This window comes from Phocoena sinus, chromosome 9, assembly GCF_008692025.1.
Source record: "Phocoena sinus isolate mPhoSin1 chromosome 9, mPhoSin1.pri, whole genome shotgun sequence".
Lineage (NCBI taxonomy): Eukaryota > Metazoa > Chordata > Mammalia > Artiodactyla > Phocoenidae > Phocoena > Phocoena sinus.
The window spans coordinates 77020245-77044131 of record NC_045771.1 but is presented as its reverse complement, the minus strand read 5'-3'; the positions used below and the strand labels follow the sequence as shown (position 1 = coordinate 77044131).

The window sequence follows — 23887 nt, the reverse complement described above, 5'->3', positions numbered from 1 at the left end:
TGCTTGTTAAATTTTCACTTTGGTAGAAGAACACTTACTCTAAATTCTTGACATGGATTAGAGGATATATACATTTAAGATTAACTTGAAACTTATCTCATTACAGATCCCATATTCCAACATCATCGAGAAGAATCAAACATCATTGGATCATCTCTGGGCAGTCCTGTTTCAGAAGACTCAAAAGATGTTGAGGATTTGGTAAACTGTCATTAGGTAATTCTTAGAAACAGGTAGTTCAGGCAAAGAAGCCACACTGTTAATTACAACATCTCCAAAGAAATAGGAGCAACCCGCAAGAGGCTTAATTTACCATTCCTCTGGCTTTTAAATAGCTACAGTGCTCAAGCCACATACAGTGTTGCTGCTATGACTTTTTACCTCCTTTAAATATATCATCTGAGGTCTAGTCTTATGACAGTGTAGCTGAGTGGAGCACTGGGGTCTCTCTTAACTGTAGAGGTCCTAGTGATTAGTGTTACTTGTCAGCGGGGAATTTCATTCACTTTAGCTGAGAGAAGTTTAAAATCACCAAAGCTTAACTACTGTTTTAAAAGCAGTAATATTTATCTCTAAAGATCAGACATGGCACTCTATCCAGTCTCAAATAGGCCTGTTTATATTTCAGAGAAGCTACATCACCATGGTCTAGAGCTTACCAGTGACCTTCTCCACAAAGCTTATCTTCTAAGTAGTTTGAGACTTGGGGTGTGGTGGTTACTTTTGGTTTACCCATTGCTGGCAGTGGGAGCTGATTTAGGCTGGGCGAAGAGGAAAGCATTAAGAGAATTAAAATTCACTACAGGCTTGTTTGTTTTTAATATGGATGAGAGTAGGAAGACAAAATTCATGAGAAGCTAAGAGCTTTCACCCCCTCAGAACCCACTGTCATCAGTTTACAGAGTTAGCACTTTGAAGTAAAACTAAATGGGAAAGGAAGTAAAGTTGCCTATCCTATGCCATGACCTTTTATTACACGTCTTGCTATGTAAGTTACCCAGGAAATAGTTGAGGAGAGGATCAGAGTTTGCCGTTCACTTAGTGCATTAACTGATGGGGGTTTGATATAACTTCTCCCTCTCAGGCATTTTAAAAAAACAAAATTTGCTTCTGTAATGAAAGGAAACAAATCAAGAGTCATTCCTATACCAGAGAAGGTTAAGCCAAAATTAGCCTCTAGGGCTTTAATGAATATGACCCCTATAGAAAAGTCAAAAAAAAACTTGTATAAATTATTTTATTTATTATTGTAATTAGATTTACACAATCAAAGTTGTCTTTTCACCGTCTTGTGTTTTTTGTTAACGTGAAATTGTAGTTATAAGCAAAAGTTGGTTGCCTAGGGAACAATAATTGTATATTCAGTTTAACAGAAATAAAAGAGTATTTGTCTTAAAATGCAAGGTTGTTTGTTACATAGCCTTTCGCCATGCAATTCCATTATAAAAAATTTTAATTTCAAAAGTGAAAATGACTTGTGCTGTTTGAGCTTTAAGGGGGAATGTTTAAGTGCAACATCAGCTCCTTAAAGAAAAAGCAAAGTTATCTAGGATATGTCTCCCCTGCAAGAGGGAATTTAGATTTACATGAAAATCATGTATCAGACTTACGCAGGAGATTGTTCAGCATACCTTATCCAGTTCTTATTCAAGTCCAAATACATAGCTTTGAAGAGACCTGGTAAGTATTTCTCCTTGGCAGACTCACTTTCCCACATCATGGAAGTACAAATTCGCACATATACATAACAGGATGATAGAAAATAAGATATAGTAAATTAGGTTTCTAAATTTCGGTTCTAAGTCTCCTTGTCGATACCAGTAGATCTAAAAGAAGAAGAATTAAATAAAAGTTTAAGTAATAGCACTGGGCTGAATATTAAAAATTTAAAATACAACTAATTCTTTTCCACTGTGACCAATTTCATCCATATATACTTTTTCCCCCTGAATTTTGAGACTAATGCAGCCAGAATTTTATTCTTATTCTTTATAATTCAAGCGGTACCAACTGAGTTTCCATACCCAAGACCATACTTTATTCTTGCATTCTCAGTTAACTTTGTTCAATGTTTAAACCAAGAGTCCAGTCATCTGGCAGGTCATCCAAGAACAGATATTTTAAATATATTTGAGTAAAACGTACAGCTCTTTTAGGTACTGGAAGGGAGGACAACTTTTTAATTCCTTGAACTTACTCAAACTGCCAACAAAACTAGGGCTTTACACGTGCATATATTTGGTTTCAACTAGATCACTGTCAGTCACTTCTGGCTTTCGGCTGGGAGTGAGAGGAGAGCATCTCTGGTAGCTTTTTTCCCAAGGCTCTCAAAGTGGGATGGGCCAATTCTTCCCTCAGGTCATAGGAATATAGCAGAACCAGTGAGTTTGAATCTGGGAAATGTCCTCTGGTTTAACTTTAACTCAGATAAGCCCATTATTATGATTTAAACCTTATGTGAGTCAGAACAATTATCTTTAAGAGTTTACTGCTTTAATTCTGCCTCTCCTCAAGGGAAATGAAAACAACAGCCAACTAATGAAATGACCGAACACTTGGCAAATACCCAACTGGGAGTCCACCACCATCTTTATTTCTTTACCTAAAAGAAAGGCTTCTTTGTAGTAAAATTGAACATTCTTGTGAAAAAGGTACAACTGTAGCTTTAGGTTTCCAGAGATTTTGGTGTTAATTACTTTCATTTGGGGAGATAAAGCGCAAAGATTAAAACAAACTAGTTTTGTAATTATTAGAAACAGAGGAGTAATGGCATTTCCCAAAGCCTGTTGGGCTTTGTATGTAGTTCTTGAAGGAATATGAATTAAATACATCACATCAAATCTTTGGCCGACCAGGGAGTGGAGTTTCCTTTTAGGGTTACAAGGTTACAACTCTGGGATTTAGGAGAAAAGTAAACTCAGATTCAAAAACCCTGCAATTTAACGTTGAGAATTGTGACATGCTTTGGGGGAGAGGGGTGGCATATAATTAGAGACACCCTTTTATACATATTGTCTACCAGAGCTGGGAGTTCTGCCCTAGGCACCTTCAGCCCTCAAGGATACTGAATTTAAATTCTAAATAGTACTCACAAGTATGCAGGCAGTAATACTACTCAAAGAGATGCAGACAGCAAAAAATATATTCAGCGGTTTTGGAGGTAGTTGAGGGAAAACAAAAGCACTGATCAGTGTTACCTGTATGAAGAGAAATTATGTCAGGCCTCAGGAGTAATTCCCAGACTTGGTTAGACTGGCATTTAGGCAATGTAATAGTATAAAATGCTTCACATTGTAAAATGATATCTACCACCACGTTTGCCTTCTGTAATGTTAATATTTAATAAAATATTAAAATACCTTCAATTGTGTTATTTCTTTTAGTACTTCTACTTAATCTTCCTAACCTTTTTCTCCTTTATGAGAGGAGACAAACCACCACAGCACAGTAAAACTAGCCAACCTCAAAATAACCTCTTTATCAAAGATTAGATAGCATTTAAACCTCATCCCCAGGGTTAACGACTATACTGAAAAGTTCTACTTTTTGTTACTTTGAATAGCAAAAAAATATAACCAAAACTGTTTTTGCTTAACATGAAAAATTCTAAAAAATAGGTTTCTAATATCCTATAGTTCTCTTTCTACCTTAGATATAACATTTTACCCATTCTTTTTATTAAGAAGTCATGGAGACAAACTTCACTAAAATCCTCTTATATTTAATGAAAATGTGCCAAAGAAATGTCATTCTCAGACCGGGAAATGTAGCTTTGTTTTATTTTATTGTGATAGCACCAAGCTGTAGTATACAGGATGAAAAATTAAAATCTTTTAAAACCAAAGGATAATGAACATGCTTCAAGAACAAAATAAAAGTAAAGGCATTAGCAGAAATGGGGAAGTTGTGGGTTAGGTACAGAAGAGAGTTACTGGTAGCCACTGACACAGTACAGATTTACTCGGCAAACCCAGAAAACCAAGTTATTTGATTTGTGCTATTTCACCTTCAACCAGGGGGTGAGAGTGGAAATCAATCAGCTACTCCGCTTACCAAGTGCAGTTTTGTTTAAGTGTCAACAAAATTGAACGCATTACTTTAACTATGATTGGAATATTCCACTTGCTCATGTCCTGGCCCCTTCTAATTTTTTTTTTTTTTGGAGAGTTGATTGACCCACAATATTAAGGTTTTCAAAACTTTGGCTAAGAGCCTGGGTGAGACACAAAGATACTTACTAGAATCAACAAGGATGTTAAGCTGCCAACAACTAAATTGATGATTCGATCCTGAAAGAGAAAAGAGGTTTTGAGCCATATGATAAACCCATGGCACTATAGATACAATGCAAGGCATTTATGGTGTTTTAGAATGGAGGAACCAGGATCCTGCCCCTCTGAGCTTCACACAAACAACGGCCAGAAGGGCAGAGTGTACTGAGCCACCAGAGTACAGAAGGTATTTGGGGAAGATGGACAACTAACTGGAGAAGTCTGGTTTTTATTTGGCTGCGCCAGGTCTCTTAGTTGTGGCATGTGTGATCTTGGTTGCGGCATGTGGGATCTTTTAAATGTGGCACGCCGGCTCTCTGTTGCAGCATGTGGGACTAGTTCCCTGACCGGAGATCGAACCTGGAGCCCCCTACATTGGGAGCACGGAGTCTTAACCATGGACCACTAGGGAAGTCCCTGGAGAAGGTTTCTTGAAGGGACAGGACATTTTTACATTCGGGCCTTTTGAAGACGGGGAAGGGAGGCTTACAAATAATCCACAAGCTGCTGGAACAGTACTAGCAGAAGCAAAGGGACAGGAGCACGGGATGGCCAGCCGAGAGCCTTGGTGAAAACAGTAAGAAACCAGGCTTAGATGATGTCAAGTGCCATCGTGAGCTTGGACCTATTTGTGATACAGCTTAAGTGTCCCTGCTTAATGTAATCTAAAAGTAAATGCAACGTAGAATCACCTGAATGAGGAGCCTGGGGTTCTACCCATCGAGATTTCTTGTTACCCCCATCCCTACCCCAACCAACTCCAAAGAATGGTTTGAAAAACTGATCTGATCCAATCCTGATTTTACAGGTTAAGGTAAATTTAGGTCCAGTGAGTGTTGTTAAATTATTTGCCTAAAATCATACAACAAGTTAGAAGCAACTCTGAAATAGGATATCTAAATCAGGGTCAGTGGCTAGATGGTTTCAGTTACAGGAACTGAAAAGTTAAAGTACCAGTAATATACAAATATTAGTAGTATATACTAATATTATATGTATAATGTGTATTAGGTTGATAGAACTTATTTACGGAGCTTACAGAATAAGGTGGTAAGGGTTTAACACCTGATGAGGAAACACTACCTTATGGCCAATGAGAATATCAGGTGATCTTAGTTCTGAAAAGTCAAAGCTGAAGTCTTTCAAGAATCAGTCTTAAAGACTGTTTTAGCAACGTCTGAGCAAAGAACAGCAGGATACGGAATCTGAGCAGCCAGAAAACAAAAGCTCAGAGACGGGAAGGGCACAGGAACCTGCATTTCCAAGTTCTCTGCTTCTAAAGGTAAGAATCCAAAGAAGAGCCAGGTAGGCAAAGCTGGGAGGGAAGAGTGAAGCAAAGCCAAGTGTATCTGGTGTCCCTGACCTCACCAGGAATAAACCACACTCCAGACCAAGGCCACTGCAATTCAAATGTTACACAGGACAAAGGAAGCTGAACTATTCCAGCCACACCCTTACTAAACTTGAGGGCTCAGAACAGGTCTTATCACCCACCACGTCAGCTAGATAAGACAACACAGCAGACACAAGAGTGAAACTAGGACCATGTGTTAGGCAAGAGACCCAGGGACAAATCACTGATCACTGTTAACTTATTCCCACACAAGACAAATGTGTATTTAACATAAAATGTGTTAATGGACAACCCATTTATGAGAACCCCATTGTTTCTGCCTTGTGAAAAACTTTCAACTCTTCTGGTCTATTCTAAGAAGTCAAGAGTATTTGCTCCCATCTCCTTATGAGCTCCAGGTATTGGCAACAGTCTGTAAAGGTGTGCGCATACCTCACAAGAGCTCTTACCAATAGAAAGAGGCCAGTGAAGAGGTTCAGGTGAGAGGGAGCCAACATGAATCACTATTCTCCAAATGGTACAGCAAGTTTGCCAACCAGGATCGAAATGGGGAGGGGAGAGGGGTATAATGGTGAACAGATGGTGCCTACGCCAAAAGCTTTTGTATACCTTCTGAAAAATCCTGGGGTGAAATGATACTGTGACTATTTTACAGGTGGCCCCACAGGCTCCGGGAAATAGCTTGCCCAAAATCTCAGTACCAATAAGTGATGGAAACAGGATTCAATGCAACAGCAGATTCCATGTATACTTCTCAGTGAAACAGCAGCCTAGCATGCTAACTGCTGGTCTAGAAAAAGGGATCAAGTTGCAAAGAGCACCCCGATTGGCAAAGTACTAGAGTAAAGTGTTTATCTTTCAGGAATGAAGACTTCCTCGTAAGTGGTTGTTTTAGATTGTTGAACTTATCCATGGAAGGCTAACTGGTTTCAATCATTCATGAAAATATATCTAATCTTTAATGAGTACTTCGCTGCCTGCCTTCTAGACAGTCCACTGTCTAGAATACCAAATCATCTTCATGAATATCAGGTATTCTATTGTTAGGATACCGTCTCTCTGGGACTCCCAAGATGGGACAAACTATTTAGAAGACGGCAGAACTGTTTCTCACAGGGTCTAGTTTCTCCAAGCCAACGCCTTGGCTTTAGGCCTTCTGCTGTTGAAGTAACCAGGAATCCAGACCAAAGAAATAGCAGAGTTAACTCTGCTATTTCCTACTTCCTTCTAAACTCTTGCTACGCAGAGTGGTCTGTGGCCCAGCAGCACCGGCACCACATGAGAGCCTGTAAAAAATGCAGAACCTTGGGCCTTGCCCTAGATCTACTAAATCAGAATCTACATTTTAACAAGAGCCTCACATGATCTGTGTGCACATTTAAATTTGTGAAGCACTGCTCTAAAGTTTAGAGTCTAAGCTAAACCATTGTGAATACTGCTAAGTTCAAATCACAGAGTGGAGACCCCTCTCCAGGCCCAGAGCTGTTTCTTCAGGGCTTTAGCAGCTCCCCCTGCTTCCAGTCTCCAAAGGTAGAATAACAGAGAATAATTAAATCGCCCATTAATTAGCATTTCAAAGGGCAGTGGTAGAGCTAATATGCTCCAAGTCAGAACCAGAGTTATCTCCATATCAGAAGCTAGTTTCTATTAACTCAGTTATTCTATGTCTCACAAGAACTAGCTGTCTCCTCCCCAGTTTTATTATTGCACTATTTCCATCTAACAAAACCATTCTCCCTACCAGAGCTTTACACTTTGTACTGCTGCTTATTTTCACTCCCCAAGGAAATCCAGCAGGACCAGAATCAGCCTTAATCTTTTTTTTTTTTTTTTTTTTTGCGGTACGCGGGCCTCTCACTGCTGTGGCCTCTCCCGTTGCGGAGCACAGGCTCTGGACGTGCAAGCTCAGCGGCCATGGCTCACGGGCCCAGCCACTCCACAGCATGTGGGATCTTCCCGGACCGGGGCACGAACCCGTGTCCCCTGCATCGGCAGGCGGACTCTCAACCACTGCACCACCAGGGAAGCCCCAGCCTTAATCTTCACTCGCAGAGATGACAGGACAGGGAATTCGTTGTCTTCCCAGAGACATCGACTCAGCAACAGGCTGAGAGAGAGTCTTACCTCATGTACATGGATTTATGTATGTGAGCACTTGAACATAACAACATACATATACAAACATATAAAGTTTCGAGACACATTATCTCAATTATCTCAATAAAGATAATAAAGATTACATTATCTCAATTATCTCAATCAAGCTGAAAAAAAATTATCTACTATATCTCAGATGCAAATACAACCGCAAATAAAACCATCTCTACCCTCCAGAAGTTCACACAACGCAGAGCGCAAGCGGGCACGAAGGAGAAAGGAGAGGTATCTTGGGCAATCGGGGAGAGACGATCATAGAAAGTCAAACCTGGAGGAGGACGACTAGCAGGTGAGCAAGGAGGAAAGAAAAGGGGCTCAGAATGAAGCGACTCCACAAAGACCCCGGGGAGAAAAAATTTCAAGAAGCTGTAAGGATAGCCAGTGGGAAGCAGCTGCGCGGCACAGGGAGGTCAGCTCGGTGCTTTGTGACCGCCTAGAGGGTTGGGGTAGGGAGGGTGAGAGGGAGGGAGACGCAAGAGGGAAGAGATATGGGAACATATGTGTATATATATAACTGATTCATTTTGTTGTAAAGCAGAAACTAACACACCATTGTAAAGAAATTATACTCCAATAAAGATGTAAAAAAAAAGAAGCTGCAAGGGAAAGGGCTGGGATGCGATGCACAGGTGGAGAGAGCAGCCTGAGCCCAACAGAGGCTCGTCTTTGTCTTCCTTTGAAATGGGGAAGGTGTAAAAGATGGTTGTGCCTACAGTGTGTCTGTACCTGGGATGAGAGAAGGTTAACTCTGTGAAGCAGTAAGGAATACGTTATCTCCATTTACCAATGAGTAACTAGGTTCAGTCAGACCCATTTGCCCAAGGTCATACAGCCAGATAATGGCTAAAGTCTCCTATTCAATGCTCTGCAAAACCGAGTGAGCAGTTCAAAAGGTCTAAGAATCCTTAGACTAATACATATGGGCCCAGAAATGAGAGTTACGAGACCAAGGTTCTCATCTCACTGACTAGCTAGGTGACTTCAAAAGGATCCCTTAACCCATCTGGATCTATCACATGAGAGGACTGGGCTGCTATCTGGTCCTTTCCAGTTTTAACAATTTATGGCTCTGGATGACCAGCTTCAGGCGGCACCTGGGCCAGAGCAGAAGACCTATTCCCCAGCCATCAAAAGGCACAGGAGCCCCCCCAGATTGCTTGGTCAGCCATTAACCAGCACCCTGATACAAAACGAATCTCCAAATTCATTTCAAATGCTCCGGTGGTTAATGGTGGTTCTGGGAACATCCCAAATACCCCAAAGCTGGCATCTGTCCTCAGCAACCAGGAAAAACCCCGGCTCTGGACAGCCTGGAACACTAACAGGTAAAAGCACGCTTCCATTTCCACAGTCATTTGTTTTGCCTGCTTCCAAAACGGATCTAAAGCTTGGGCTATCACAGCAAAACCCTAATCCACTCAAGCAACAGTAAAAAGAGCATGGCAGGGCTTCCCTGGTGGTGCAGTGGTTGAGAGTCCGCCTGCCGATGCAGGGGACATGGGTTCGTGCCCCGGTCCGGGAAGATCCCACATGCCGCGGAGCGGCTGGGCCCGTGATCCATGGCCACTGAACCTGCACGTCCGGAGCCTGTGCTCCACAACGGGAGAGGCCACAACAGTGAGAGGCCCGTGTACGGGGGGGAAAAAAGAGCATGGCAAAATTCCTAAAGGGATCTGGGGACTAGAAAGAAGGAGTAAAAGGATTTACAAGGAAAAGTCTGAGTAAAGAAAACTTCTAAATTCAAATGTTAGTACTAAGATTCCTGGCAGCCAAGAAGGAAGTACTATGGGTTTCAAAGCTCTCACTAATGACAGTAAGCACACTGCATCATTAGAACAGGCAAACTTCTCCTGGATCTAAGAAGAGTTTGTTGCACGGTCTAGGCAAATTCTGGGAGGCAGGAAGTGCAAGCCACTTCATACATAATTGCTTCTTATATTGACACGTAAAAATAGCTGAAGGCACAATGTCCCCCGAAGAGTGAGATGCGGGCTGAGAAGTGGGACGGCTGAAATGCCACACACCCAATTTAACGGCTCATCCTTCAGAGCACAGCTCAGACATCGCCTCCACTGTAAACCCTTTCTGGACAGCTTCCTTGGGACACTCCTCAGGACGGGAGATGCCCCTGCCTCAGGGCTCCCGGGTCACGTGGCCCAGACTTTACACTTTCGGATTCACTGGCTGTCTCCTCCATTAGGACTGGAAGTTAATTAACCATGGGGGGAAGGCAGCCGGGAGGCTGGCACGCTGCCGGCCGGTGCTCTGAGAATGATGCTTAAGTAACAGAACCATAAGTGGAAGTGACCGACGGCATTTTCCTTAGAGCGCCTCTTACCAGGAGAAGCTACTCACCACTCATCCGGGGCCTGACTTGTCAGAAATCTCAGCTTCTGGTCAGAAGACAGCTTGGCCTCACTGGTCCAGGACAGACACGCAACACCACCGCAGAAGCCACAGCCTGGCCCTGCAGCCCAAGAGGCCGAGCCCTCACTGCGCTTCCTGGGCCAATGGCCCCATGGTAATACCAGGAGTAAACCATAGGCACCTCCAGGTCGGGTTTCCCGAACCTGAGGACAGAAGCCCAGCCACTCATTTCCTGCCACAGCAGCAAGCTCTAGTTTCAGAGGCACGACAGCAACTCCCGCCCAGGAGCCGGTCCTTCCGCAGTGCTGCTCAGCACTCCCAGGGAGAAGCCATGCAAAACAGAAAGCTCCTTGCAGGAAAGGAAAACCCTGCATGGACAACACCACGAGAACATTCCCTTACACGCCCTGGAGGGAGGAGGCGGGGGTGGGGGGAAGACTGAGAATTCCGGTTTTGTGTTACTTCCACCTTCCTCTGCCACTCCATCAAAGTCCTCAGACAACATCACAGGCAGCCCTACAGACCCCATCCCTCCCCAAGCGCACTCCGGGTCAATCTTCACCCTCCGCACCTTCCTTCGAGTTCTCCGTCAGCCACCCACCACCCCCTGAAACCCGTTCCATGTGAGCAAAGTACTTCCTGGACCACACACAGAGTTCTCCCATGACCTGGACTTCCCCTGCTGCCTCTGCCTCTCAGTTTTCTCCCCAACAGAGCCTGTGCCACCCACATACTCATCCCAGGGTCCCTAGGCCAGGAAGGAGTCGGGGGTGGGGGGGGGGAGGGGGGAGGGGGGTGGGGGGGCAAGTCATTTCCTGCTCCCCAGGCCGGAATGAGATGGCAGTTTCAATAATATCCTCTGCTATGGTCTGAAAGTTTGTGTCCCTCCAAAACTGCTAGTTGAAATCCTAATGGCTGATGTTGACAACAGTAGGAGGTGGGGCCTTTGGGAGGTACGTAGGTCATGAGGGTGGAGCCCTCACAAGTGGGATTAGTGCCCTTATAAGAGAGGATCCAGAGAGCTCCCTAGCCCTTCCACCAGGTGAGGACACAAACAGAAGAAGTCTACAACCCAGAAGAAGGCCCTCATCCAACCATGCTGGCATTCTGACTTGGGACTTCTAGAACTGAGAGAAAGAAATGTTTGTTGTTTGTAAGTCTCTCAGTCTGTGTGGTATTCTGTTACAGCAGCCCAGACAGACAAAAACATCCTCTATTTTTAAGATGTATGTCCCTGGCAGTCTCATGCCAACTTCTTCCCTTCCTCTTCTCAGCAAGCTCAATTATTTCAGCACCCGTCTGGCCAAATCCCTCTCCTCCAACCATCTCCTCCACTGCCCCTGAGCCTGGTCTTCCTCGGCATCCACTGACTAGATCATTCCCAATCTGTCACACCAAAGACCTAACCTGACCATGGAGTCGGCAGTTTCAGCAACGCCCAGAGCCTCTCTGGTGGATGTGTTCATCTGCTCTTGATGCTTTGAAAACCCAGTCCCGAGTCACTCCCAAACCCTCAGCCACTTCCAGGCTCTGGTGCTAAGTCTTGCTGTGAAGCCTTTCAACTATCCTACCTGTTAACTGCCAGTTTACTTGTCTGTCTCCTCCTCCACACTGTAAGGCCTGGGAGGCTGAGGGCCATGTCCTCCTTGTTCACTGCTGGGTTCTGGGCCACTGCCCATGGCTGCAACCCAGCCCAATGCTGCACTCTCCAAGCTGTGTACCCCACAAGGCCTGTGCCCACCCAGAGGCAGGAGCACCTCTGGCTCACTCAGACAAAGCCAAGCCATGTGGCTGTGGGAGCTGCCACTACCCAGAGTGGAGAGACTCTTCTTCTGAATCTATAAAGATGCCACTGTACCAGTGGGTGGGGAGACATCGGTCATTTCCTTCTGCCAACCCTCTAAATATTCCCAGCATGTATGAGATATTCAAATATTAGCTGAAAAAACAAACTACAAATTCATGTATTCAGCTGGGCTTTCAATGTATTTTCATGGCCTTTTATTTTGAGTTGACTTTCGCAGTCGCTCTCCAGGAAGTGGTTTGAAGCTCCACCTCCACTCAGGTTCCCAGTCTCACTCTTGAAGCCTGTCCGTCAGCAGACATCTTTACAAAAAAAAAAAAAAAGATGCTGAGAAAAAGAAGAACTCCCCCTGCCCCCCATTTCCACTCCTTCCAGCCTGAAGAGGACCAGAGGGCAGCCTGTTCCTCTGTCAATCCTGCACCCATTCCCTGGCCTTATTAGTTATCTCTGTCCTCATATCTATGCTGAATCTCTCCCTCATGGAGTCCATCTCTGGCCCCAAAATCTCAACCCCTCCAACATCAGAACAGCCTTCCCTCCATCCTGCTTCCCACCTTGATGTTTGGCATCTATTCTCCACCCTTTTTACATGCTTAGTGTGAGGAAGTTAGGAACAAAATAAAACAGGGTAAATGAAGAGTGACCAGAGTGGATCTGGGGGCTATTTTTAAAAAGGAGGTCAAGGAATCCTCCTGTTTGAGCGGGGACCTTTTAAAGAAAAAGGAACAAGACATGCAAGGATCTAGGAGAAGTGTACTGCAAACAAGGCAGTGCAGCAAGTGCAAAGGCCCTGAGGCAGGAGTGAGCTCGGACACTGGAAGACAAAGTAGGCTAGGATGACTGAAGCTAGTAAGGAAAAGAAAGGAAAGAGCAAGGATTTGTGTAGTGCCTTTCTATCCTCCTTGTAGTACATATATGCTCCATGAGAAAAGATGCCCTCCCCAGCACACAGCACATGTCCCAGGATGCAGTACACACACAATTAAGCAATGAATCAAAGCACACATACATGCACACTCAACAACCGACAGCCTCCAGAAGACAACTGTACTTAGCACAGCACTCAAGGCTCCTCCCCCGGCCCAGGCTTTCCTCTGACCATCCCTCCCAAGTTCTAGAGTCTGCTTGCAATGGAACACTCACAGTTCCCTCCCCCTTCCTGGCACTTTCCTGCTCCCACCTCTTCAACACAGTTGGACCTCCTGCTTGGGATTCTCCTCCTGTCAAATCTTACTCCTGATTCTGGGTCTAAAAATCAAAAGCAGTCTGACCTGATGTCCCCAGTAGAATTATCCCCTTCCTCCACGCTCCCTGGCACTTTGCTCCTCCTTTCATTAAAGGGCTCGACCCCATGTTCATCTTCCTTGTGCACAAGATCTTCAGGTCCCTGAAGACAGTGATTATCTTCTCTTGTGAGGGAAAGAGAAGAAAGGCAATCCAATCAGCATGTAGTAAACATACAAGGAGGGGACTTCCCTGGTGGCGCAATGGTTAAGTATCCGCCTGCCAATGCAGGGGACACAGGTTCGAGCCCTGCTCCGGGAAGATCCCACATGCCGCGAAGCAACTAGGCCCGTGAGCCACAACTACTGAGCCCGCAAGCCACAACTACTGAGCCCACATGCCACAACTACTGAAGCCCGCGCGTCTAGAGCCCATGCTCCGCAACAAGAGAAGCCACCACAGTGAGAGGCCCATGCACCACAATGAAGAGTAGCCCCCGCCTGCTGCAACTAGAGAAAGCCCGCGCGCAGCAATGAAGACCTAATGCAGCCGAAAGAGAAAGAAAGAAATTTATTTAAAAAAAAAAAGTGATTTTCCTTTTCTTCTTCCAAGTCCCAGGGGAAAACGTCTTGTCAGGAAAGCTCTGGAAATGGCCCAGTCAGCAGCCTAAGGGACAGCTGTCTTGGGACGGACACAGTGAGAGGACGTGACACATGGGAGGAGGTTTGGGCCCCTCGGAAGCAAGAAACCTCAGGCCTTGCCAGGGGGTCTCCTCAGTTCCCCCAGAGCTGCGTGGCCCTGAACAGGCAGGAGCTTCCCCTCAACGCCGTGGCCGGAGGCAGCCCTGGAGACAGTGTCCCCAGGGTGAAGCGAGGAGACAGCTGACTCTGCGAAATGGCGAGCCCGGGTCACGGGGCTGCTGTCCTGAGGCTTCGCAGAGAACCCTGGGAGTAGTGGCACGTGAGAAAAGCTTATGAGACTCACACACACCCGTACTTGCCCACTCTCATGCTCTGAGCTCTCAAATGCACCAGGGCCTCCACGGCTGCCTGTAGCTCTGAATACCGACCTCTCCCTCGGGTCCCTCCAGAGAAGGTACATGTATGGACACTTTGAAACATTTCCCTTATTTCACAGATTCGCGTTCTGAAGCATCTTTCAGTTGTGAATATTTCTGTCATACCCATCCTGCCAGATTCCCCTCCCCACAGGAGGAGAATACTTGAAATGTATTATTCACAGTTAGGCATACTTGAAATAGATTATTTTTACTGAAGCATCACTTAGGGAAATGAGATCACAGTAAAAATACAAAACAAACCTACTCCACATGTTTAAGGACCAAAATGATCCCTAGAGTCGGTAGCACAGGAAGTGCCGGATCTTTATGTGCTCCGACCTTCAGAACTGGGAGGCCTAGAGCAAGGGCTAGGACGTCAGGGGCTGGCAGACCTGATTTACATCTATTCTCCCACCACATGCCTGCTTGTGGCCCTGGGGAAGTCACTTAACTCTGAAGCCGAAGTTTCCATATTTGTACAAATAAATCCATATTTGTACAATGGTCGAACACGCAGGGTTGCTGTTAGGAATCGGAGATAATACACGTAAAGCCCTAGAACAGAGTGCCATTTAGCAGAGTCAGTAAACGGCTGCTCACGTTAGTATTATTTCTACCTCACCTATTGGGGCATCTTACCAACAAGATTAGGTCCTCAGAGATGAGTGGGACTTGAGTGGGCCGCAGACCCTGGCCCCCATTTCTAGGGGCCACATTCCATCATCCCCATAGGGACACTCAAGTTTGTCAACCCACGCTGTCCTTACGGCAGTGCAGAAAATATGGTCATTATACCTACACATGAACTATGGACTGACCCCAAGAAAAAGAAATAACTCAATTTAGTAGACCCAGTCAATTACCACAGAGCTGCAGAAACCTTGTCTACAGACGGAAAAACTCAGCAGACCACCAGCTTCTGAGAGGCCAGGGCTCAGGTTAAGTTTTTTATACAGTACTGTTATGTTTACGGCCTCTTTGCTGAAGCTCAGCCAGGAGAGGAGAGAGCGATGCCCTTAACTGCACGAGAGCGTGAAGCACCCCTTCCTGTTTTGGTACCCAGCGCTCCAGGTTTCTGAACACGAGCCCCCGCCTTCTACGGATGGTTTAGAATGTCCCAAGAAAGCAGGTTACTTTTTAGTGATGCTAGATGCTCACTTCACTTAAAATTTAATATAACTAAGAATATAACAAAAAAGAAGCAGACTCACAGAGAACAAACTAGTGGTTACCAGTGGGGAGAGGGAAGCAGGGAGGGGCAAGATAAGGGCAGGGGATAAAGAGGCACAAACTTTTAGGTATAAAATAAGCTACAAAGATATATTGTACAACATGCAGAATATAGCAAATATTTTGTAATAACTCTAAATGGACTGTAACCTTTAAAAATTGCAAATCTCTTTATTGTACACCTGTAACCTACATAATATTGCACATCAAGTATACTTCAATTAAAAAAAAAACTTAATATATATAAAATCCAGAACTAGGTAAGGCACTGTGCCGAGTGCTAGAAAGGCTGGAGAAATAAGGCAACTGGCTCCTACCCTCAAGGAGCTTAGACTCTGGCTGGGGAGGCAAGATCTATACAAATCCCTCACAGCACAAGGATTAAATACCAGGAGACGTCTCTGACCACTAGGCTTGTAGGAGGGAAGCATGGATGCAGGCTGGGTCGTGAGGGAGGTTCGAAGGTGGGAAATTAGACTGGGCAGGATTCAGATATGTGGGGAAGAGAGGGTGCTACAGCAAGAAGAAGAACATTTGCCAAGAGCAGGGAGGAGCTCAAGGCAAGGGATCCATGGAGAGGTGCCAGTCTGGACTAGGCATCCACAGAGCAACGGTGAAGACCAGGGATGTCAGCCTCCCTATGCGCCAGCATCCTCTGAAGAGCCTTCTCAAAATACAAACGCCTGAGTGCAACCCCCTGAGATCCCCAGTCCTCTGGTCTAGGCGTGGGGGAGGACAAGACTTTTTAGAGCAGGAAAGAAGTCCTGGCGTCTATCATCCTGCACCGTTTCTCCAGCACAAGAAATGGCAACTAAAAGTGCTTTGGCCGCCTGGATGAGAGGCAAGGGGACAACGGATCCGATCCCCTGGGCGACTAGCTCTGCTTTGAGGGAGACAGGTGTTGTGCTCAGAGAATCACCCAGAAGCTGTGTCAAGAGGCTGGAAGCCCGCACCCCTCGGAGGACAGCCTTTGGGGCTCTGGGCAGGCGGAGGGGCGGCAGGCAGACACAACAATCCTAACCACAGCTTTGTTCTTAATGAAGCAACAACCCTCACCTCCAAACGGAAAAAGGCAAGAAGTAGCATTCTCATCTTACACTACTATTTGCAGACGCCAAATGCTCCAATTCTGAATGGTCTGAATTCGACTACACGTCATCTAAAGACCTTGATTTTCACTGTTTTTGTTTATTTGCTTTTTTTTTTGCAGGGAGGGGAGGAAAGGATCAGGAAAGTGCTTTAGAACATGGAACTTTCGCCTTCGGAACCAAAGATCTGAGCCTCGGGACCCACTAACTTGCACCCTACACAGAAGGTCCCCCTCTATTATCTGACTCCAGCGTATGCGCCTTCCTCCAATGTCACTCACTTTTCTTAACATCACATCCAAGTAGGAATAAAGGGACAAAAACGGTCACCACACTTCTCAGAGGATGAATCACTTATTATTAGTGGAAATCAATAGAAGAGGCTAGTCCAGGAACCGGCTTACACTACATTCCAAGGAATGAAGTACTCCCCCCTCGCCCATTCGCAGTAGCTGTTGGATACCAGTTTGCCCTCTTCCCCACAGAGAACCATCCTGCCTCTCCCCGCTAGGTTCACCAATCCACTGGCTGAAACTGATTTCAGATGATTCCGCAGCCAGCCAGCGAATCAAGAAATCAAGATCGACTCACAAGCCCTGAGGATAACTTAAAGCCTTTCCATTACCCAGACAGAAAGATGGCCCAAAGGAAATTTTAAAGGCAGCCGTGGACAAGAGAGGGGGGAATACCTCCAGGTTAGAGTTCATACTAGGAAGGGAGGAGCAGGGGATAGATTCCTAGAGTGACATTTCCCGAAGCGGGTTCTGTGGACACTCAGCTCAGGCCTGCTGAGGCTGAGGGGGGTGCAAGGTAAGAACGGAGTAAGGCACTGACTGTGCCAGTGACAAAAGGCCAGCCACCGAAACGGCACAGGAAGTAGTACTCGCCCTCCCTCTCCAGCCACCGTCTCAGTGAACATTAGCACATTTTAAAGGTTCTGAGAAGTCCCGCAACAAAGACAAATGTTTCACGATTGTGACTATACAACCACCGTGATTGATAATTCACTTGCTTTAGAACTGCACTACCCAACACGGGAGTACCAGCTGTATGTGGTCACTGAGCACCTGAAGTAGCTAGTCCAAACTGAGATGGGCTGTAAGTGAAAATACACCCTGCATTTCAAAGGCTTAGTGCAAAAAAAAGGATGGAAAAATATCTCCACTTTTCATATTGAGTACATACTGAAATGACAGTATTTTAGATGTATGGAATTAAGCATATTATTAAAATTAACTGCATCTCTTTATACCTTGTAAATATATGGCTACTAGGACATTGAAAACCACATACATGGCTCATCTTATATTTCTTCTGGGTCACGCTCCTTCAGAAAGTGCTAAGCAGCAGCACGTGCTCAGAAACCTCAGATACACCGTATTATCGCGGCATTTGTGCCACATCTGTTTTCCCCCTGAAAGAGATGTGTTACATCCCAGAACTGGGGATGGGATAAAAACAGACGAAAAAAGCATCTGGATATTCTGACCAGGCTTGACGGACAGCCCACCTAGCAATATGTAATTCCAAAGGTATCAAGGAACGACTATCCTTCCTTTTCTGGTCTATTATCCCTTAGATGTTTACGTAACAACAGAAAACTGTTTTGCTTTACCTTTCGCTCCAAGGCTGTATCTGTAAAGTTATTCCTAAACATCACGCTAAAGACTGAATAAATCTGGAGTTTGGTATCCTTCAAGGACTGCCCGCAAGGGTGCTGCTCCAGGCCCACTGGGTTGTGTATTTCTATAGCAGATGCTAGCATCTTTCACGCACTCCGTGACTTTGGGCAAACCACTTCACCTCCTTCCTGTGGAAGAGCCAAGTATGTGAATGTCCACAGGGCCTTCTGGAGAATGTGACCCAGACAGTGTAAGTCACCTCACCATTTACTATCCTAGTCAACTCATGAAACATCGCCAGAGGAGAACCAGTTGTGTGACTCAACACGTAGCCTGCTTTGTAGTTCAGCTTCCCTGCTTGTGAAACAGCAGTAACAACACCCACCTCACAGAGGAACTGGGTGATCAAACAAGGGAACGCTGAATGCAGAGCATGCTGCCCGGCACTGAGGAAACACAACTTCCCTCCAGACTCTGCTCTGTGCACTTCAGTCATCTTGGCCATAGAGGGAGAAGCTGGCCCTAAAGCTCTGGTCCTTTCTAGGCTTAAAATTAAGAGGCTATCTCTGGTCAGTTGTCAAAAGGCAAGTAAGATTACTAAAAGCTCAGAAGACCTGTCAGAATAGGACAGGAAGTGGGCTTTCCCTTTCTGGATTCTCTTCCTCAGAGGCGAAAGCACGTGGGGAGCACACACATGCAGGGGCCAGTGAAGGGTTTCCCAGGGTCCCGGGAAAGCCTCCCTGCTCTGGCAGTGACTGCCCTCCAGTGGAATGGCTCCACTGTAACATGTCCTATCCTTTCACTATTGAGGTCCCATCCCTGTGCGCTGCCCACTCAGGTCCTCAAAATCATTTGCTGTCATTGAAGACAGATGCCTCGGGCTTCCCTGGTGGCACAGTGGTTAAGAATCCGCCTGGCAATGCAGGGGACACGGGTTCGAGCCCTGGTCCGGGAAGACACCACATGCCGTGGAGCAACGAAGCCCGTTCGCCACAACTACTGAGCCTGCGCTCTAGAGCCCATGAGCCACAACTACTGAAGCCTGCATGCCTAGAGCCCGTGATCTCCAACAAGAGTAGCCACCGCAGTGAGAAGCCCGCGCACCGCAACCAAGAGTAGCCCCGCTCGCTGCAACTAGAGAACGCCTGTGCACAACAATGAAGACCCAACATGGCCAAAAATAAATAAATAAAAATAAATTAAAACAAAAAATAAAGACAGACGCCTCTCCTTCCTCGGATACAGCATCTCAATTTATACAAACCATGATGCTTCTTCCTATCCTCAGACCAGAAGTCTCTCTCCTTTCTCCATTCTGTACAATTTCTGTATGTCCAATCATTCTGTCAGCCCCACAGAGGAAACTCAAGGAAGCAATTCTGAGAGATCTGGAAATATATATTATTCTTATTTGTTTTTCCTGAGTAGCTGATTCTACTGTTACGACGCCTAAAATTGCCTAAGTAATGCTAGAGGTGTATGCTCTTGGATTAAATAAATCTGCAATAAACAGAGATACATTTGGAATAGTCAATTCCTTGGATGGGTTTCAAATAGATCATAGGCAACAGGGAAACTTACAGTCATTGACTATTTAGGCCCAAGTGAGTCAGAAACATCAATATTTCTAAGTGTCTCTATAAATCAACAAGTCCCTTATGGAGTCATCTACCTCAGTATTCAGGGGTCAAAGGAGGTCAGAGGTCTGCATCATCCAGAACCCCAACCTGTGCACCAAGGTATGTAGAGGAGACACTGAACTTCTTGGCTCTCAGGACAGTCGGGCAGCCAGATGCCCTGGGTCCAACCCCTTTAAGCAGCTAGCTGCCTCCATTCTCCAGGCCCCAAATCCTCTCCTAATCAAACCCCAATTTAGGGGCATCCATATCTGAAAGCCGAAGGCTACCAGACACTCTGAATGTAGAATCCATCCTCTATGATCTTCCCCAAGCTTCCCAAACAAAGTGATCACTTTCTCCCCTGTACCCCAACATGTCCTCTCTACGCCCTCTCATAGCACAGATCCAACTGCATCACATTTTTTTTTTTTTTTTTAAATAAATTTATTTATTTATTTTTGGCTGCATTGGGTCTTTGTTGCTGTTTCTCTAGTTGCGGTGAGCGGGGGCTACTCTTCATTACCATGCGCTGGCTTCTCTTCCTGTGGAGCACGGGCTCTAGGCGCTCAAGCTTCAGCAGTTGTGGCTCATGGGCTCCAGAGCGCAGGCTCAGTAGTTGTGGCACACGGGCTCAGCCGCTCCGCAGCATGTGGGATCCTCCCCGACCAGGGCCCAAACCCGCATCCCCTGCATTGGCAGGCGGATTCTTAACCGCCGCGCCACCAGGGAAGTCCCCAACTGCATCACATTTGTTCACATATTTCCCCCATCTACCTGGGTTCCTTGGCGCCCCAGGGCCTATCACATAATGCTCAATAATGTTAGCTGACGGGAATTCCCTGGAGGTCCAGTGGTTAGGACTTGGCACTTTCACTACTGAGGGACCGGGTTCAATCCCTGGTGGGGAACTAAGATCCCACAAGCCGTGCGGCCAAAAAAACTTAAATTAAATTTTTAAAAAATAATAAAATGTCAGGGACTTCCCTGGTGGTGCAGTGGTTAAGAATCTGCCTGCCAATGCAGGGGACATGGGTTCGATCCCTGGTCCAGGAAGATCCCACATGTCGTGGAGCAACGGAGCCCGTGAGCCACAACTACTGAGCCTGCGCTCTAGAGCCCGCGAGCCACAACCACTGAGCCCGCGTGCTGCAACTACTGAAGTCTGCGTGCCTAGAGCCCAAGCTCCGCAACAAGAGAAGCCACCGCAAGGAGAAGCCCGCGCACCACAATGAAGAGCAGCCCCCCGCTCGTCGCAACTAGAGAAAGCCCACGTGCAGCAACGAAGACCCAGCACAGCCAAAAATAAATAAAATAAAATAAATTCTAAAAAGTAAATAAAAAAATGTTAGCAGAAACAGGAATATCTACTGGACCAGGGCCGTGCTTCTCAAAAGCAGGTGTCTGTGGGCTGGGAATATGCAAAGTCACAGGATAAACAAGGAGCAACTTCTTAGACATAAAGCTTAAAACATTTTCTTATAAAGTCCCTTTGAGAAGAGAAAGCAAAATCCACATGGAGTTAAAAAAAAGAAATAAAGTAGTATTCTCCTGGCAGGCTGGCAGCTTCCAAATTCAGGGTCATGCCCCAGTCTGTCGGGTGTACAAGTTCCCTATCCTTTCTGCTAAAGAGGTCCCTGACTAAGCTGAGAAACCCAAGAAGCTCTGGACTCCATATGTGCCCTACTTTCTGAGAGGCTGAAAGTACTTTGTCAGGGGTCAAAGATCACCAATGCCACTTTCTAGGTGAAAAAAAACCCAAACAAAACAGGCTAATCTTGCCCAAACGACTCAGAAAGTTAATGCTGGGGACAGGAAAAGAGCTCTCTTCAATTACTGGCCCAGGACATCACATGAATAAGCTTGTAAGAAGACATTATACTTTTTAAAAGCCTAAAATAATGTACTACTAGCTTGTTTGGGCCTGAGACACTTTGATCACTTCCTGGAATGGAGTCCCACCAAAGAAACCCTCATTTCACGCCTCTCCTCTTTTTCTCTACTCGGCTGCCTCAGCAGTAAACTCTTAAGGGCTCTAGATAAACACGAAACAGAAGCACCTCTCGGGCTCTTATGGAAACCTCAGGTGCACACCTGAAGCCTCTTGAAGGTCAGCACTCCAGCTAGACCAGCGGATGTGCAAACACCATGACCACCTGGCCTTGGGGAAGAGGGCTTCCGCAATCCCGTTTCGGACCCCCCGCAGCCCAGAACTTCCTGAACTTTTCTCCACTACCAGCCTTCAAGGCTCTTGGCCAACCCTGTCCCAAAGAGGAAGCCGAGGGGCAGCGCAAGTACCTTGAGAGGAATGAAGCGGGGTTGAAGGCACTTTCTCGCTACAAGGGCCTTCAGGGGCCGCAGAAGGACCCAGCAGGGCTCCGGGTCGGGAGGGAGCGGGGAAGGGGAGGGTGCGGACAGACACACAAACACAAGCACCCAGGCCCCGAGTCCCGGGCCGCACTCACCTTGGCCGACGTCTCTCCGAACAGAGGTCTGTTGTCGAGCCCACTGGTGCCGTAGGTCCTGGTTGAAAAGTCCTCCATTTTAGGGTTTCTTCACTGTCCCGAAGCCACTCAAAGCCGAGCCAGCATTGCCTCCCGAAGTCCCGGGTCTACGACTCGCAGCGCCGCCGGTCACCGAGCGCTCATAGCAGAAGCCCAAGGGGGCCGGAGTCCCGGCGTTGGGGGTGGACGCTCAGACCCACGGGACGAGGCCGCTCCGCCCGAGCCCCGCTCCCCTCATCTTGAACAGCTGCCGCAGGAAGTGAACAGAAACAAACACAGCGTGGCCGCCCCGCCCGGCGGCTCCCGCTTCCCCAAATCTCAGCGCCCGGGCCGCCGGGATCGCGCCGCAGCTCACGGAGCAAATCGGCTTCCCCGGAGCTCCCCGCTTCCCCGCCCTCGCCACTCCTCTGCGTGACACGGTCATTTCTCGTGCTTTCTAAATGTTCTGGTGATCCCTTCACTATCGGGTGGGGGGGGGCGAAGTTTTCCTTGGAGAAGGCATTACCAACCTTCTGCACCGCTCCACCCCTCTCGCCCCAGTGGCCAGCGGCGAGAAGTGAAGCCGCCGGAGCAGAGCCGAGCGCTCCGCGCGCCCCTCCCGCAGCACTCTGGGATCAGGTCGCGGCGGCGCCGAGCGACTCAGATCCCCGCTCAGGTGTTGCCTGTACGCGAGGGCCGGCGCGCCTCCCGCAACTCCCCTGGAGCTCTCGGGGCAGGAGGAGGAGATCCCGCCTCGGCCCGGCACGGGCCGACCACCCTCCCGGAAGCGCCCCGCGCCCGCAGGCCAAACCTCGGCGTCCCCAGCCGCCCGCTCGCTGGGGAGTCCTGGTCGCACTAGGGAGCACGGGTCCCGGTCCACGCCGACGCCGGGAGGCGGAGCAGAGACTCCGGGGGCGTCGCGGAGCGAAAGACTTTCCCGGCTGGCAGGGAGCGGGCACGCCGGCCGGGCGGTGCGCGGCGGGTCCCCGGGCCGCTCCCCGTTCGGGACCCGCTGCCACCGTCGCAAACCGACTCGGCCCGCCCAGGCCACGTCACGGCCGAGGCCGCCAATCCCGCGTGCCGAGGCGCCGCATTGGCTGCGGAGCTTTATTTCTAGAGGTGCCAGTTTATTCCCCGCTGGGCGGCTGATCTCCTGCGCTCCTTGTTTCTCAGCCTGTTAGTAATTAGCGCCTGCGCGACCCACGTGGGCTGAGCACATTTCGGAAGATAGCCTTGCAGTGGGCTGAAACTTGTTAAAAAACAACCAGCCTGCTTTAACCACCCCAGTCTTTGCCCCACTAGCACGGAAAGGGGATCGTTGATAAATATGGTTTAGGGTTGTTTGTATGTTTGTCCCGTGATAGGGAACCTATGTCCTGGACAGTGATGGTCGGGAGGTAATACGTGCTTAGGTATGTCTTGGACTTGTCCACTCATCCTGCTGCTGCTGCTGATTAAGCATATATATGCAGCCACAGAGAACCAACCCGTCGTTATGTCAGCCTCTTCGGGTTTGAGAACGTGGAGAACCGGAGGTGGACAGGCCCCCTAGGCAACATAGCGTCACTCTATATTTGGGATCATTTATAAGTATTAGGAAACGAATGCAAC

General features: G+C 47.2%; 2 protein-coding genes across 9 annotated transcripts in view; one reads left to right on the top strand and one right to left on the bottom strand.

Moving 5' to 3' along the window:
- DMTF1 (cyclin D binding myb like transcription factor 1) overlaps positions 1-1398 on the top strand; it is a 44175-nt gene extending 42777 nt beyond the window's left edge. For 5 of the 6 annotated variants that reach the window (XR_004351541.1, XR_004351542.1, XM_032643887.1 and 2 more), the window contains one exon: positions 107-1398. Coding sequence is in view for 4 of the 6 variants with exons in the window: in XM_032643887.1 (XP_032499778.1) it covers positions 107-216 (110 nt within the window). In the remaining 2 variants the exon portion in view is untranslated. The remainder of the gene's footprint in view (positions 1-106) is intronic. The other variant, XM_032643891.1, reaches the window with a different exon arrangement.
- TMEM243 (transmembrane protein 243) lies at positions 1224-23320 on the bottom strand. 3 transcript variants are annotated; one of them, XR_004351543.1, is made up of 6 exons: positions 23088-23308; positions 22259-22544; positions 13225-13362; positions 11721-12255; positions 4239-4289; positions 1835-3197 (listed from the first exon to the last, which is right to left on the bottom strand). XR_004351543.1 is itself a non-coding variant. In XM_032643892.1 (5 exons), the coding sequence occupies exons 2-5, from the start codon at positions 22334-22336 to the stop codon at positions 1704-1706; spliced, it is 357 nt and encodes a 118-aa protein (XP_032499783.1). In that variant the 5' UTR covers positions 22337-22544; positions 23088-23320; the 3' UTR covers positions 1224-1703. The 3 variants fall into 3 exon arrangements, 2 of the variants coding, with proteins under 2 accessions (XP_032499783.1, XP_032499784.1); XM_032643892.1 differs by lacking the exons at positions 11721-12255; positions 13225-13362 and adding an exon at positions 1224-1826 and having other exon boundaries at positions 3093-3197; positions 23088-23320; XM_032643893.1 differs by lacking the exons at positions 11721-12255; positions 13225-13362 and adding an exon at positions 1224-1826 and having other exon boundaries at positions 3093-3197; positions 22259-23308.
- Positions 23321-23887: the final 567 nt, after the last annotated feature.

What these genes read in the sequence shown, in the direction of transcription:
- TMEM243 (XM_032643892.1), bottom strand. Translation starts at nt 22,336, where the DNA reads ATGGAGGACTTTTCAACCAGGACCTACGGCACCAGTGGGCTCGACAAC. An exon ending in TCGGAGAGACGTCGGCCAAG is followed by an intron (nt 4,290 to 22,258) that starts GTGAGTGCGGCC and finishes TTTCTCTTTCAG; the next exon opens with GATCGAATCATCAATTTAGT. An exon ending in TAACATCCTTGTTGATTCTA is followed by an intron (nt 3,198 to 4,238) that starts GTAAGTATCTTT and finishes CTCTTCATACAG; the next exon opens with GTAACACTGATCAGTGCTTT.